This window comes from Acanthopagrus latus, chromosome 23, assembly GCF_904848185.1.
Source record: "Acanthopagrus latus isolate v.2019 chromosome 23, fAcaLat1.1, whole genome shotgun sequence".
NCBI lineage: Eukaryota > Metazoa > Chordata > Actinopteri > Spariformes > Sparidae > Acanthopagrus > Acanthopagrus latus.
In genome coordinates, this window is record NC_051061.1 from 8,416,729 (window position 1) to 8,434,056 (window position 17,328).

The 17,328-nt window shown below is 40.6% G+C and overlaps 1 protein-coding gene across 5 annotated transcripts in view; it reads right to left on the reverse strand.

The window, feature by feature from the left end:
- The window catches only part of clec16a (C-type lectin domain containing 16A), a 42,497-nt gene that overhangs the window by 17,701 nt on the left and 7,468 nt on the right, over positions 1-17,328 (reverse strand). For 2 of the 5 annotated variants that reach the window (XM_037087778.1, XM_037087777.1), the window contains exons 6-19: positions 15,936-15,941; positions 14,461-14,584; positions 13,788-13,962; positions 12,740-12,790; positions 11,994-12,110; positions 8,522-8,789; positions 6,598-6,709; positions 6,392-6,492; positions 5,501-5,620; positions 5,175-5,284; positions 4,239-4,283; positions 2,269-2,319; positions 2,016-2,144; positions 1,456-1,576 (exon numbers count right to left, since the gene is read on the reverse strand). In XM_037087778.1, coding sequence (XP_036943673.1) covers positions 1,456-1,576; positions 2,016-2,144; positions 2,269-2,319; positions 4,239-4,283; positions 5,175-5,284; positions 5,501-5,620; positions 6,392-6,492; positions 6,598-6,709; positions 8,522-8,789; positions 11,994-12,110; positions 12,740-12,790; positions 13,788-13,962; positions 14,461-14,584; positions 15,936-15,941 — 1,530 coding nt within the window. Of the gene's footprint in view, positions 1-1,455; positions 1,577-2,015; positions 2,145-2,268; positions 2,320-4,238; positions 4,284-5,174; positions 5,285-5,500; positions 5,621-6,391; positions 6,493-6,597; positions 6,710-8,446; positions 8,790-11,993; positions 12,111-12,739; positions 12,791-13,787; positions 13,963-14,460; positions 14,585-15,935; positions 15,942-17,328 lie in introns of all 5 variants that reach the window. The other 3 variants (XM_037087776.1, XM_037087774.1, XM_037087775.1) reach the window with 3 other exon arrangements.

The window sequence follows — 17,328 nt, forward strand, 5'->3', positions numbered from 1 at the left end:
ATCTGTGCATGGATTTCCACAGTCTATACCCGCTCATCCAGTGCAGGGTCACTGGCTGACACACCTTGACAAGTCACTAGTTTATCTAACCTGCATGCTTTTGGATGTGATCTGCTAATCATGTTACTGTAACTTTACTCCACAGAGACTCAGCGGAGACAATGATGCCGCTTATTCCATCTTGCTCTTGGGTGGTCACCAGTACTTGGCAGAGTCACACTATAACTAGGCAGAATTAATTAACAGTTATGATTTAAGGCACATTAAGAGAAGGTTGTGCGTCCAACATCTGTTCCAAGATGACGTTATCTGGAGTTCTTAGGAAACAGTCAAGTTTTATATTTTCCCTGAGCTCAGAGATGTTTTGTAGACAGGAAATCTTTATTTCAGTCACGTGAAGATTTAAAGGTTAGGACAACAGGCCGAACAAAGACATCTTCTGCTGCTGCTCTACATTCCCCAGATTAATGAAATTTAAGCATATATAACATATGCTACATACTGTACATATAGACTTTGGCTACACAAGCAATCCTAGCAAGTAGAATTAATTAAAGTATTGGTTGCCTTGTGAGATTTGTTGATAATATTAGGGAAATAAAACTGAGAAATCCTTTAATACATAACCAATGTGTGTAAAATTGATTTTAAAATACCATATAATACCATAACTAAAAACTCTCACGCTTCAACAACGCTTCTTAGGTTGGTAGCTGAGATGCAGCTTGGCTTCAGTTACTGGGAATCGGAGTGCTGTGAGGTTGTGACGGTTACACAGATGCATATACACATCTGTTAAACGTAGTTACAACTTCAGCGGCCTAAAATGTGTGCCAAAAAAAAAAAAAAAAAAAAAGCTGTACAGATTTGCAAATTTTGTGCACTGTGTGAAGGCACCATCGCTCCTGTTCACATTATGGTGCAAACGTACTTGTGATATCCTGCAAGGCAGAAACTAACCACGTGAAAGTTTCCATCACATCTACACACCTGTGTACAGAAGGAGAACACTGCACAGGTTATCTCAGTGTGTGGGAACCTGTATGAGTACATGCTGTGTGTAAGTCTGTACACTCGTCTCTGCATCGTTGTGGTTGTAAATGTTTGCATGTGCATGTATCTAAGCTTTGTAAAGAATCTGCAGATATTCATCCCACAGATTGACTGAGGGTCTTTGCAGCAGATTGCACACTATAGATGTGGTCATAGTTGTAAGAGTTTTCTATTGCTCTTGCACTGTGATCCTCTTTCCATTCCTTCTGTTAGATTCTACTTTTATGTCACTAATTTGACTTAAATTTAGTCTTTCATGCTGTCCTTGTCCAAACTGAAGTTGGACTAAGACTAAAAATTATAAATAAAAAAGCACATGAGCGTTCTTGCAGCCTGTGGTTGCCTCATATAAAGCACATCCCTGCCTGTGCGTGTGTGTGTGCGTGTGTGTGTGTCTCTCACTGAGGTCTAACACGTCATCTGTCTTTATGAGGTCTTCAGGTCTGGTCAGAGGCAACTGTGTCTCAGGTTCCTCCTGAAGCTGAAGCGATAAGGACCTCAGCATGAAGAACACACGGATCGCCTGCGGACAGAGTGGTTAGAGTTGTTATGTTCAACGTTCCTGCCTGAAGCCAACAGCTACAGCATATCAATGACAGAACAAAAGAATGACAATCCTACACGAAACAGGCATTGACATCAATCATACAATGTTTGTATCCCTGTCAGAATGAGGCCATTATGTTTAATCTATCTGAACTTTGGAGTGCTGCCATTCCGCAAATTGTGGCAAAACATGTTGTTTTTGGCAGAGCTTCAAACCAAAAAAATGTAACACAAGGTAAACCTCCAGTTTAGTATTACAGTGATATTACACAGGTATTTTAAAATGTCAGCTATTGTTTAGCCTGCCAAGAGACAGGTTTTCTACTTCAACATATCATTGTGAAGTAAATGTCGATCTCATAAGGTAAAATCCCAATCTAACAACTTGAGAGCCCCTGGCTTGTGTTTGGACGCACCCTGCGCGTCTTCTCCACGTCCCCACAGGGAAGTCTTTTGACAAAATCGATACCCGTCAGAGGGGTACCGGTGGGTGGCAGCAGCACTGAGGCATCCATCATCAGATACTCCACATTCAGCGGTTTACTCTGCAAACATACACACGTCAGACAGACATAAGCAACACCACAAACACATCGATATACTCAGGCAAGTCATGTTTCATTTATCGAGGAGAAAAAAAACCAAATGTGACAATGGAGGCCAACTAACCGTCATGCTCCTGTACTCATCTTCAAACATGTCCAGAAAGATCTCCTCGCCCTGTGATGACATCACAACATAGGAAAAATGAGATGAGCCAGAGAATGTGTGGACACAACATTTGTCGTGAATTCTAATTTGGATGCACAATCATGTTGAGTTTCTGCGGCATTTTCCATAAAAAAGTTTATACTTATTTATACTTATTGTGATAATTATAATAATAACCTTATTGTCCTATTATAGACAGAAATATGTCAAATGCACCCTTTAACATCTTTATCGATCAATTTAAGATGATATTTATTCAGGAAGTAACAGTTGTGTCCTGATTTGCCCAGACGGCCTTCTTTCAGTTTTCCCTTTCTGTTTATCACTTAGTCATGTACCATGTTGTTATCATATACTCAGCTGACTCATCTGTGTGTGCAAGTCTGTGAATGGGGATTGTGAAAACACTGTATGTAGGTAAACACACTCGCACGACACTACACTAAAGGTATCTTTTGCTTTGATGATGTGCATGTTCTTTTTGTATGTGTTCCTGGTCACATGACTGGACCGTGGTAGCTTCCCAGTCAAACCACATTCTTCTACAGTTACATGCAATCGAACGGTGACCGATCAGCAGGACTGTTCTTTATCTGCCGCATCAAACTGTTGCAGGCCTCCAGTGCAAATCCTGCTCCTCTGCTGTGTTTTTCAGCACAGCACACACATAAATAATAACTGCAGTGGGAAAGGAATTCTTGAATGACTGCCCATCAACTAAATGTACCAGAACAGGAAACACTGGGCAGATAAGACAAGTTGTTTGGACACAAACAGATGAGCTTCTAAGCGTATGTGACAGAGATTGCGATGATGTTCATACTCCTCGTCAGTTCATCGTGTTCATCTAACCATGAACATCGAGGCTACTTTTATCAATCCAGAACATTTTGTTTTGACAGTTCAACACCTAAATTCCAAAAGTGTTCTTTTATTGATAAAGACAGTGCTAAATTAAACAGCAATCATGTGGTTTGATAAGACAAAACTGTCAATGTTTTCTTACTTCAGATGCATTGTATGTCATTATCTGATATAAATAAACATTCATCCTTCAGATTCATCTTTAAAATTGTGTGTTGTTTCCAGTTTTCAAAGGAAGCAGCTAATCGTTTTTGACTGTGCCCATGTGGTCCTTATGAATGTCAATTTTTATAGGGTGAATATTTGAAGGTAAATATCAATTAAAGAAGGTTTTGAAAATAATTTAAAACTTCTATCTTAACCTGCTGGATGCACCAGATGCTCAGAGTCAGCACGTTGATCACAGTGGTAATTTCCTGAATGCTGAAATGCAACTTTTTTTTGCCTTAATGGTCCACATGGTTCAACTGTGACATAGTACTCTTGTGACCGATTCCAAAACTGACTTCCAAATAAACTCAAACAGAAAGAGAAAGCATCAGCTGCTCTGAAAGTATTTGACTTATGTGCGTGACCTTATAGTTTACATAGGAATCACTTTCAGTTTAAACCATTACCTCTTCTAGGAAATGCCATTAATTATTATCAGTGGATAGACTTGCACAAACACGCACAGACAAAGAGATGACTTGATGGTACTGTGGCTTGTGGTTCAGCTGTTGTTGGAACATGATTCACAAGAAGAACTGGTTCAAACACCAGATCGACTGTTTGTCTTTCTGGCCCTTGATCCTTTTGTTTTTCCTCTCTTTTCTTATTCTCTCCAAGTCACTGTTTTTCTGTCCGTCTGTCCATCCCAGTGGCCGTCTCCGTCTGAGCAGCCTGAATAAACCGGTACAACTGAAATCCTTTTGTACTGGAGCAGTCAGCACATTCTGAACTTCTTTACATCAGTGTGCCTCTCTTCATGTTATATACTGTGTGTGGGTAGAAGTGTAGAAGAACTTATTTTCGGAGGTTAGTGGCGCATGCGTGTGCTGGTGTGTGTTACTGTGTGCGCTTACTTTGTAGAATCTCCTCAGTAAGTGCAGACTTTCTTCTCTAGCACCCTGGAAAAATAACAAAACAAAAAGGTATTAACGTGTAGAAAAAAAAACAGCCAACCTCTGCAATACTTTTGGAAAAACTTAAGTCTCCTATATATTTCTAGACAAAAGCAGCCAAAGCAGAAGAATGACGTGTATTGTACCAATGGTTACACTTTCCTACATAGACGAACACAACCTACAACTATTGTTATGACTCCATGTCAATTCAATCAAATCATTCATAGCACAACATTAAAAACTAACAGACTTTAGGCCTTTGCTCTCCAACAAGCTTTACTTGTTCAAATCTTTTCAAACTACTTTCTACCACCTTAGAATGTGGTCTGGGGACCCCCAGCATTCTGTGAGGGTTTGAGGGGGTCCCCAGCAAAACAGGAAATGTATGTTCTGGCATTGGATGACTCATGGTCGGAATGACAAAGATAAAATATGAGTCATTTCATCATGGGTTTTACACACTTTCAGTAATAAAAGGAAAGATCTTATCAAGGGGGAGTCTGTGGACTAATTTGTATCAGTTTAGGGGTCGCTTGAGAAGCTTAAGAATCACTGTTCTACTTTCTACATATACAGTGATCACAGTTAAGGAGGTGTGATGTAAGGTCTGGACCCTTAAAAGGAAGAGGAGGAAAAGGATGATCCCGCTTGTCATCATATCTCGACCATCAATCATTAAAAATGCACTCAAACACGCCTTGGTCATAACCACAAATTAGCATTCATTGAGAAACTGCAGCTATGGATTCTGACGAAGTGGCGAAGTCAATTATACAGTTAGAGTTGTTCTACTGCTCTGCTCTGACCCTCTGATCTCTGGAGCCCGGTGGGTATGTGTGATATGTTGACATACATCCTACAGGATTAGCATGTACATATTTGTGTGTGCAGTACCTCAAGGCAGGCCAGATGAACATCTTTGATTATACAGTGGTTTCCAGACAGCACCGACTGCTTTAATAAAAGGCAGCTCAGCTCCAGTGTAGCTAGACGCACTTTTCCATCTGCACACACAAGAGAATATACATTAATAAGAAATGAGGACAACTTACTGTGCATGTACATCATCTTGGATGAAAATAATTTGCACTTGTTCGAACTGTAATTTGACTAGGGGCTCACTTGGTGGTAACTGAAATGACTAAAGACATGAAAAATATTATGATCAAGGGCAGCTGATATAGGGTGTGTGTGTATGTGTGTGTGTGTGTGTGTGTTACCTGGCTGTGCAGCCTGGCTCATAACCCTGATCAGTCTCTCTGCCAGCACCAGGCTGTAAGAGCTCTTCTCCTGGTCGGGAACTGGCAACTGCAGACGCTCCAGAAGATCTCGGTTTATTCCTAGAGACAGGTGAACAGGCGGACCCAGCCAGGAGAGACGTGAATGATGACTTCTGAATCAAATAATCTGCTGATTATTTTAATGATTAATCAACTGATTTTTTAATCTATTAAAAGTTATCAATTGTATCGTAAAAATAAAATAAAATAAAAAAAGAGCCCAATGTGAGGATTTCAAATAGATTATTTTTCCAACCAACTGTTGTGTGGAATCACACACTATTATACATTTACTATCAACGGTGGCCATTGGGATTCTAGGGATCATGATAATATTTAGGGCAGGTCCCTGGTCAATAGTAGGTGAAAACACAACAAACAAGAATAGCTGCATAGCTATAGCTCCCTGGAGCTACAGTGTGTGTACATTGTTTTTTTATGTTTATCATGTGGGCAAAATAATAGATACCCCTTCTCTGTATAATGGAATACAATTCAGCGACACAACAAACTATATCCTCCAACAAGTTAAACAGTTTTGACAAACGCTGAACATTATCACCTTCGTGAAGGCTGGATTTCTTGCAGGAATCTTGTATGTTCCACATTATCTTTAGCTTGATCAACCTAATAATCTGGCAACTGAGAATACATTGGAACACATTTGTTCAGATGTGAATAAGGAATTCAACAGCATTCTGTTTGAAGTGTTTTTGGAAATGGAAGCACTCGTGCACAGTCTCAACCTCCAGTATGGGTACCAATAATCTTAAATTACCTTGTGTATCTACAGTGAGCTACAGCAAGCAAATGAATGAGAGGAAGGCCAACCTTTGCTGTGTGAGACAGCATAAAGCAGACAAAGGACGAAAAGCGCGTGGTAGTCATCGTTGGTGCAGTCGAGAGCACTGTACACCATGTCTAAGAACGGCCTGCAGAGAGACAGAGAACATCATCAGTCCACTTTAATTCATTATATCAATTTATAGACTAATCCAATAACACTCTGGTCTGTTGAGATTTGGATGTGCATGTACCTGCTCCTCTGTGTGTGTGTTCGGGTGGCTGCAGCAGTCTTCTCCTCATCAGTGATGTTTTGCTCCGTCAGCTCTGACACCTTACACTTCTCCATCACCACCATCTCTATCTCTGTGTGCACACACATTCTTTTTTGCTTACCTACATAAATGTCCATCAACGTGACATTTTTATTTTCGATGCATATGAATCACATTCACGTCACACAGCCTAAACACAAACACACAACATAGCTATGAGGAAAATGTCACCAGTGATCATGAATGTACATTCCGACATGCTTCCTTCTCACACTTGGGTGGTTCAAAGAAATGATGAAATGTGTTAAAGCAGCAAAGGTGGGCCAATATTTCTTTCTTCCAACTGATTAGAAAACAAAATATTGATTTTTGAAGGCATAAAATGTACCATTTGTTCTAAACACATCAAATACAAGCTACATTAAAGCCAATGGGGTACAGCGTGTTACTTAAGTTACCATGTATTCTTCAAGAAGTTTCTCCTTTTAGCACTGCTCTTATCAATCAGTTAAATAAGGTTGGTGTTGTTTTCCTGCCCCAAAAGGTTCATGTGTCATTTTGAAACGGTTTCTCTGCAGCCCACGATGCCATTTGTTTTACATCCCATGCTGCAGCTCTGCACAAAGACTCCCTGCAAAAAGAGTCGATTCAGTCAAAGTAGAGAAGGAAACATTTCAGATGAGTGAGATGGTCAGATATTTAGATTTTACACACACACACACACACACACACACACACACACACAGAGCAGGAGTGAGAGACAGGCGGAGAGGTGAGGAGCACAGGATGGATGGTGTGTCACCGTGGAAATGGACAGGCTGCTGCCATGGAGACTGTGTTGGACATGTGACCACAGGTGCCAAACAGGGGAAGCAGCAGAAAGACAGAGGCCTCATCTCAAAACTAGCCAAAGAGTGCATTTTAAGTCTCAGCTTTGAGCCCTCTTTTGTTCTTTGACATCTGTTCCTATTAAGACTTTTCTGGAATCATGTGAAGCATTAAAAGGTCATTCTGGTATTTTTAAACCTGGGCCTTATTTTACTCATTTTGGGCATGAAATGACTAACAGGTGCAGAAAGTTTTGGAATTAGGATAGCTCTTATGTATCCCTTTAATGACTAAGACCACACAGTAATACAAACAAACTAAATGATCAAACCAGCAACTCCTGTGTGCTGCGAGCTAAAATTACTGTTTTTGTCAGTGGAGTCTGTTGTCTTTAGACAGCAGTATGACAGCGGTTTCTAGTGAAACAAAAAGGATCTTACACTTAAACAAAAGGGTTTATCTTTGTATGGATCCTTTCCCTATTGTTGTCTGATACTAAGGATAAAAACATCAGACTGTCTGCAAAAACAAGCACTTTAAAAGTGGATTCATGAGAGCAGGTATATTGCAGCCATCACTGGTCCATTCCTGGATGCTAAAGGTGCAAAACCTTTTGTACCCACTGGTCATTTAGACACCAAAAACCAAAAATAAAAAAATATATATGTATATAGTCCAGGTTAAAAAATACAGGAATTACCTTATAACTTAAGAAATCGCTCACCACAGCTTAAGAGGCTGTGCATTTTAATCTGAATTTGAGTACATGCATGGAGATGACTGCAGCAGTCATGTGCACATTAAATTATGGGCACATTTACAGTAAAGGTTAAGCTGCTCAGTCTCTCTCTCTTTTCTGTTTGGAGACGAGGGAGGCTGCTGTGGTGGTCGTTAGGTAACCAGGGTGCATCATGAGACACTGTGTCTGATTGATGGGAGTAAAGAAACACTCACAAACACAGTCCTTTACTGTACAAGATCCAGCGAGACACACACTCACCTTCCGCTGTCTCCCCACTCGCTCTGCTTCCCTTAGAACTCCCACCACCTCCTCCTCCTCCTACTCCCTCTGTACCTTTTCCCTTCTCCCTCTCTCGGCCTCCCTCCCTCTCTCCTCCTCTGCCGCTATCGTCGTCCCAGCCCTCCTCTCCTCCTCCTCCTGCTCCTCCTCCTCCGCTGCCTCCTCCCCCTGCCCCAGCCCTTTCATCGTCCTCCTCCTCGCCCAGGTTTTTGTAGTTTGGCCTCTTCTGTGTCCTCTTGCGGCCGCGGTGGCGGGACAGCTCGAGGGAGCGCTCCAGAGACTCCGGGGGCTTTGTGAACCGACGCACACCTCCTGCACTGGCCTGGTGAGGAATCAGAGGGGTGAGAGTGTGAGACAGATGTTTGAAAAAGTGATGATTACAGTGCACTTATTTCATCAGCTCTACATTATTTTGAAATCCTTTATGGTGACCATGAAATAATGTATGTAGTTTGTTATCTTGTGCTTTCAAAGATGTTCTGGGCTAACACAAAGCCGTAGCTGCTGTTGGTGGGTTGGCTGGTACCAGTCTGTGCTGACTGCAGATGGTTCAAAACCATTGAGAAACAGATACAAAAAAACATTTCAAAGACAGGACACTTAGGAGAAACCAACTGCCCTGCTTCCCGAAAACCTTATCACCGTGACCATTTACTGTTAGATGTGCACGCAAACAACAGAGGCACATAAACATGCATTAGAACACACACTCAAAAACAAGCTTGCACAACTGATGTACTGATGTGCCTAGATCTTCTCACACATGCACAAAAACACAGAGCCCTTACAGTAAATCCTTCCCGCATCTCATCGATCAAAGTCCGTTAAAGACACACAAGCCACTTCCTCCCAGATAAACTTTATCAGCAAAGAGGAGAAAATGACCACTTGACAAACATACACACACACACACACACACACAATTTCTGGTTTGAGGTCATAGAAGCCATATTGAAACTACAGAAACAAAGTTCTCACACATAAATAACACCAGAACTTGCTAAATGCTGATACGCACACAGGAAACAGCTGGTAAATGATTAGATGCTGAGCCAGGATTTGAACAGTGACTTACAGTAAAACTGACTAATCATAAAATAAAATTAGCACTACTACTAATTGTGGTGATCAGACTGAAAACAGATATTTGTTTGGCAAAGATTAGAATGCGTTTTTTAACCCTGAAGCTGAAGACCTTTAGCTTTATTATGCTAAATAATACAGAGAGGTCTTTTTTATGCTTTCTGTAACCAGACACACTTCTAAGTATTTTCTATCTGTATACTTGGTACAGCTGAGCACTTAGGATAGTACAGTAGTTTCTACTAAAATAAAGCATGTATATCAGGCATAAAACCACAGACTTGTATCTGTGTATCTGTGTGTGTGTGTGTGTGTGTGTGTTTTGCACCTGTTAGCTGACTATGTTCTGGTAAACCGCTCACACTCTGAGTCTATGCTGAGAAATCAATGGAGGTCATGGAGCGCGCACACACACGCAGGCACGCACGCACGCACACACAAAACTCGACATAAACACACCTAGAAGCACTTCAAAACAGGGCACCATTTCAAAGCACACAGCTCAAACAGCTGCATGTGTTGTAGGGGGAAAAAAAGGTTAGATGTATAGAGATATGCAAATACTGACATTGTGTATTTAACTAGTGCACTTGCAAGAAGATCTGCTTACACACAAAAGAGAAAGAGAGAGAGAGAGAAAAAAAAACGTATTCCAGGAAAGAGATTTGGGTTAGGTGAGCCAGCTCTGTCAGTGTTCCGTCATGTGACCGAATTTCCTGCCACATCACACACAAACAGGAAGTACCATTCGACCACCTGCGCAGAAAACACAGCCCTCGTCTGTCTGGTATTTCATCTGCAAAAAAAATCAAACAATAACATGACAGCAGTCCTGTCTGATGTGGCCATGGTCCAACACGCATTTAAAGAATGCTTCTGAGCAGCTTCTTATTTTCTCGTATCCATCATCAGGAATTGTCATCAGCGTTTTCCACAAGAAATCACTGTGCAGAAACACAGGTGTCCTATGAGCCTGCAAATTGCAGAATGGACATATATGAACACACTCAAGCAAGGAACCACGACAAAAAGTCATGCAACAGAGACGCGTTGCCTCGTCTCATGAGATGAGGCAAGAAAATGACACCCATTGAATTAGCAACTTTCATGGTAAGAAACCATTAAATGACTTTTAAGTTGCCTGCTGAATTCTTTTGTGCCTTTGAGGAAGCTGAGCCATCAAAGCTTGTGATGTGAGCTGATCAGCGGGCAAAACAGTAAAAAACAAATTACAGGAAAAACAGACACTAACAGCAAGAATAAGCAGGATTATCTGCCTGAAATAGCCATTTGACAGTGACATTTCAAATGCTTCTTTTTGAAAAGTGCAACACATGTGGCACTTTTAAAGTACACAAAATGCCTTGGCGGAGAAAGGCAGTGCTGAATGAAAAGCTGGCAGGTGCTAGCTTGGGTCTGGCTGCCTGCTGTTGTGGTAGACCAATGCTGTTAAGACATCACGCCTCAACTCACATTCACTGAAAAGGTAGGCTGCTTCTTACAACAGCCACAGGTCTAGTGCGTGTGCACGCTCACACACACACACACACACACACACACACACACACACACACACACACACACACACACACACACACACACACAACACAGCACAGCACAGCACAGCACAGCACAGCACAGCACAGCGAATAACCACAAGGGTTCTCAGAAACACTCACTACTTCAAAACACCCACCTGGCTTTACAAACAGATGGTCACAACATTAAAAAGAGGGAGGCGGTGAGGGGGGAACTCACAGGAAAAGAAAGAAATAAGGAAGTAGAAAATGTGAGGTGAGGGGAATCAGATGGGGAGGATGAGGGGGAGGCGAGGGGGAGTCAGAAAGAAAGAGATAAATAGAAAGGGAAACAACATAAAGATACAGATGTAAACACAAAGAGAGGATGAGAGAAAGATGGTGCAAACACAGAACGAACAGTAGACATTTCAATCCAAGGCTTGAACAGAAGAAAAGCCGGAAATAAGGAGAGAGAGAGAGTTTGAAACATGTAAAGAAGAAAAATAATGTGGGTCATTTGCATATTGCTGCCTTGATGTGGGTGAATCATGGAGAAAACCATGAGCCCGCGATCTCATAACCGCCTACACACACTTCTGGAACTCAAGTCTTGCATGCATATGTACTTGTGTGACTCTGTATCACAATGTGCAATCTGCTGTATGTGTGCGTTTGTGTACCTGAGTGCATGTATGTCACTGTAAGAATGATTCTATGCATTTCTTGTTTTTTTGCAGTAGTTCCAGTGTTTGTGTAGGTGCGTGTGCATGTGTTAACAAGTGTGACATTGTAACACAATACACCTTCTGCTGTGTGTGTGCTCTGTGAGCAGGGCTAATGTCAAACACAATTGTTCTTCTGATTTACATACAGTGTGTGCTCAGCGCGCTTTTTCTGTGCGTGTGTGTGTATTTGTGTGTTACCGTGCTCTTGTGCGTGCTGTGTATATCTGTCTGAGGGGTGAAGACAGACAGGTCTCCGTTGAGAATGACGTTTGCCAGGGCGTTGACCATTGGCTCATAGTGGATGATCAGAAAAACCTGTAAAATACACCAACACAGGTGACTAAGCAAGACATCAGAGTTAAAAAATGCCTTTAAAAGGTGCACTATGGAGTTTCACAGATGACGTTTTTACTTAACTTATTTTTTTTCACATATGTTTTACTTTGTTTAGAGTTTAGTGTTTGTATTATTAATTCATTAATATTCTAAATATTAAAACTCTGGGTTTAAATTTCTTCTCCAAAACTGCCCCATTATACATGGTAGTAGTTCATAACTCTACCAGACCAGTGTCTTCCTCTATACACACTGAGTGAGCCTACAGTTACGACAAATGTGACAAAAATTGGTCTGAGCAGCATACACCGAATTTCTGTCGAGCTAAAGGAGTTCATTCAACAAGTTTTTACCTTACACTGGAAAAAAAAGGCAAAAGAAAAACAAATCTATAAACATCCCACATGCAGCTGAATCTCATTCTAACATTTAGATCTTTGAGCATAATTTCATATTCCATGCCTAATACAGTTCGTGAGGGGTTAATCAATATAATATCAGGCAGAATGACTGGCAGTTTATTACCAACCATGAAATTCAAATACACCTGTGCTTTGGTGATGTCAGAGTCTGACCTGTGTTTGACTGTATGTGTGTATGTTGCTTACTTGAGAAAGCAGGTAAAGGGACACCTGAGGGTTGATCTTGCGCTCTTCAGACTAACAACACAGAAAAATTAAAGGTCAGTCACAGTCAGACATATGGCATTTCCACAGCTAGTAAGACTGATCGCATGAAAGGCTAGTGTAATACAAGCTGAAGCCATATACATTCTATCTTCTACGGCCTTCCATTAGTGCCGTTAATCATTTTCAAAACCATTTGCTCATTTTACTCTTAAATTCATATTCAAATATTCAAACATTATACAGAAGTTCGTGAATACAACACCATGCTGCATTTGAATAATGGAGCCCTGTTGCAGACCTTCGTTTCTGCACATGAATGCATCATAGGAAGCATTTTATCACTATTAATGCTACGATACAGAACATTTGGAAACAAAACTAGCTTTGACAAAAACCAGTGTGGATGTTTGTTTCATTTTAGTGCATTCATTCTGCTGAGGAAGTTTCAAGTCTATGTAAACTGATTTTGGTAGTGTACTAAAATTACTGTGAACCAAAAAAAAGTGGGAAGAATGCTTTTAAAAATGACACCACTTACATGGATTTGGAAATTAACATCACTAATTCAAGTTGTAATCCACTGTTATCATCCTTTGAATCATAATGATGCTGAAAAATTTTACTGGCTCCATGTTTTCAAATGTAATTTGCTTATTTTGTCTGTATCATATTACTGCATAAGGAACATCTTGGGGTTTTGGTCTTCCTGTTTTTGTTTAAATATACTTTTATTTAACAGACTACATAATAATGCATTTATTTAAGATAAAGAATAAGATAATAAAGATTAAATTAATAATTGTAGGCTATTAAGGTTTAATCAGTGAAACCCTGAAAAACCCCATCAAACTGTGCATTCACATGCACAGTTTCTCTGACGTATTCCATAACACATTAGCCGATGGAACAACACCTCTGCGCGTTTGTGTTATAACACGTCATGTCTTTGCAATTTGTTCTCCACTTTGAACCTGTTTAACATCAGTGAAAACTAATTAATTTAGACGTAGGGCTGAGGGTGATGTACCGTCTCGGGGCTGACCAAAGAGTAGACATAGAGGGGCAGGAACAGACGGTTGAGGAGGTGGTCAGTCAGAACATCATTTAGGAATTCACAGTTGATGATGAGGATATCGTTCAGGTAGTGGAGGTGGTCAAGGTGCTCCGCTACCAGGTCGCTTAACTTCCCTCTGTTCTTATGTCTGGGACACATCAAAGAAAGGGAGAGAGAATGACATGTTATTTAGGCAGCGGTAGTGGTCACACCTTCACTCCTGAGAAAGTCACGGCTTGCTTTTCAGTAAACCATTCTATCAAATTACATATTATATAAAAACTTTTCTTTTTTTTTTTAATAAAAAAACACCAGCTAACTATTACTAGCACTGGCTGGTTCTTCAAATTGTGTTGCAGCATTGTCAAGATGTTTTTTTTTAATCATGTAATGGAGCAGCATTTACAATTCCATCTTTATGTGCACATTCAAAATATATAATATGAGTGTGGTGTGAAGAGAAAAACAGAAAATCTTTTGGTAGCCACTTAAAAGGCTTTAATCGGTGACTGAGTTAAAATATATTATAATGCAATGTATACAACGCATCACACCAAAGAGCACAGTTACAAACCTGCAACAAGCATGACCCCTACAGGCCACAAAGAGAATTACAATCAGAAACACAAACACAGATTGCACTTACTCTTCGTCCGTCTGTACACACTTGTCCAGTTCGATAACATGGCTGCCAATAAACCAGACCAAGTTGCTGAAGTACGGGACTGCTGTCTTGTCTCGGATATAGTGCAGCATGTGCTGGTTGTCCACTGGAGGAAGGAGGGGCAGGATCAGATTTGTTACTGAGGTTACCAAAAGGTATCTCTCTCTCACACACACACACACACACACACACACACACACACACACACACACACACACACACACACACACACACACACACACTTCGTGATCCCAGAGAAGTACCAGAATGTGGCAGTTTAATATGATTTGAAAAAATAAAGGACCATAAACACAAAACCATTAAATTGAGAGACAAATTAACAAATTTACCAAGTTAAGTCAAATAAGAATGATGAATCGGTAAAGTCAATCCACTGTGGATTGTGAAAAGAGAATAAGCATAAGGAGGAGAGATGCTTGCTCTGTAATTATACAAGTCTGTCTGTCTAACCCAAGCTGGTTATCTCAGTCTGTGTTCATCAGTGTGTCACTAACTGAAGGACAAGACAAAAGATACAATTGAGCCAAATTTGGTCAGCTTTGTACTAAATATATATCTCTGACCAATCTGTCTGTGACTGAGCTGTATTGAGGGTAATGTAGATGCCAAATTTTGACAACATCTACAGATTATGAAAGACAATATCTTTGTCAGTTATAAAAAACTTTAAAATGTGAACAGTACCCCTGGTGTATTTCCACTTTCTCACATAGATTGTAAATAAATTTCACAATGCCAATCCACACAGGGCAAACTGTGACAGGTTGTGAATGAGCAGCAATATCAAATGAATCAATTATGTAACAGCAGAACACAAACAGACAAATCACAAGCTGCCACTGCTCAGAGTCAGTGTCATTCCACCTTAGTCCATTAGGTAATTAACTGAGTAGTTAAATCAGGGGATATTTTAACTCAACAGTGAGCCAAACTGTCAAACTCATCACCAAAACAACAAGCACCATGTGGGGGCTCAGCTGAAATTAAGTCTGTGGAACAATTAACCCAAAAAAAAAAAAAAAAAAAAAAATTTAAACAGCATGCAGGTTTTTCTACATGTATGTAGGTAGATGATACAGAATGGTTTACAAGAAGAAGACCTGCAAGGATATTCATACCAGTACATTTATAACAGATACACCAGTATATAGGGCTGGGTATCAACAAACACTGATGGATAATGTGATGTGTGATAGTTAGTCATTTTAGCTCAGTGTTTGTAAAGAGTTTAAGGTATCAAAATCAATATATTAAGAGAAGTGTCGCATTTAAAGCAACTACACTAAAAAACAACAAAACAGTGACTGTAGGCAAGTTTAACACTTTAGAACTGTATCTGCATCAATGTACTGCATGAACAATTGGTAACAGTATCAGGAAATGTTTCTAGGATACCCAGCCCTGAGAAAAAGACTGAATGAATGGAACCAACTTACATGAAACTGGAGTTAGGCAGATGGGGCGCGTAGAGGGGAGGAGGGAGAGGAGGAGAGAGACAAGGAGAGGAAGAGGAGTGGTTGTTGAAGAGGAGGAGGGAGAAGGGGAAACAGACACAGGGTTAATGTGAGTAAAGGGGCGGCTGTGGAGGGGTGGAGGCTGGGAGGGACCCCGCAGATATTTTAACAAATAAACTGCAAACAGTGGCACATCCGGCAAAGGACTTTATATCTTACTGCAACGTTTTGAGAACCTATTTTCAGGATCTGTGTAATACATCAACACAAGTAAATCGAAACAAGCAGCTTTCTAAGAAACACGCTGAATTATCAAAACACCACCATATAAAAAATAACATTATTTGACCAAAATATCTTTGCTAGTTTACTTAGTCTTGATGCTCACTAAAATCCTTTTCCGGGTTGTCATTTGTTGCAGTGTATGACCCAAGGAATCAGCAGGAAGCATCACACAGTGACATGTTCAACTTTATGATGCTAAATAAAGCTTTCATTGCAACATCCTGACCCTTTTCATTGTTGTGACACTGCAGGTATTTAAGTTGCAGGTGAATTTCTAAAGTGACTAGATAAGTGAAGGCTGTGAAGCACTTTAAACAGCATAAGCATCTGCTTTCACAGAGAGAAATCCCAATGAATGAATATTTTGCATTACACAGTCAGAGTTGCAGCATTAAGTTGATGCTTCCTTCTTTGAAAGATTCCTTACTATAGAACAGCACATGGCCAGCCCATCAATAATACATTCCCACACCACTAGATTATTCCACTTGTACTGTACATTAAAGTCAGTTGAACTAACTATAATTACGTCACTGTTTGGAGTTACAGAATCAACACTCCATGGACGACATTGTACGGTGCAAAGCGTACATGCAGGACTAGACAAGTAAGTACTGAGACGGACAAGATGCGATAATTATATGCTGCAGTGACTGTATGTCGAGGCGATGTCACATATAGTGAAGAGAAGCATGATATGTGGAGAAAAGCCATCCCACTTAAAGTAACACCCAATTCCCCTGGATTGACAGCAACAAGCTCTGAGCCCTGAGGAGCCCAGAGAGAGACAGAAGGAAGGAGAAGCAGAGGCTGACGGAGCGCGGTGCGGAAAGCAGCACAGCCTTTAGAGAAATGCTGTTGGTTACAGGCTCACAGCAACACTGCTGTGCTAATCCTGCAGCTGAAAGATATTTATTTTGAAAAGGTGCAGGGCTAATGCGCAGTTGATCTTTGGTTGGGGCATCTGCATGCTTGGAAGAGTGGACCTTACATTTTACACCTATATATATGGGCATGTGAGGTCAGTGAAGCTCTGCAGACACGCAAAGTTCAGATTAATTGAACTTTAGCCGCTATCTTAGGTACACTA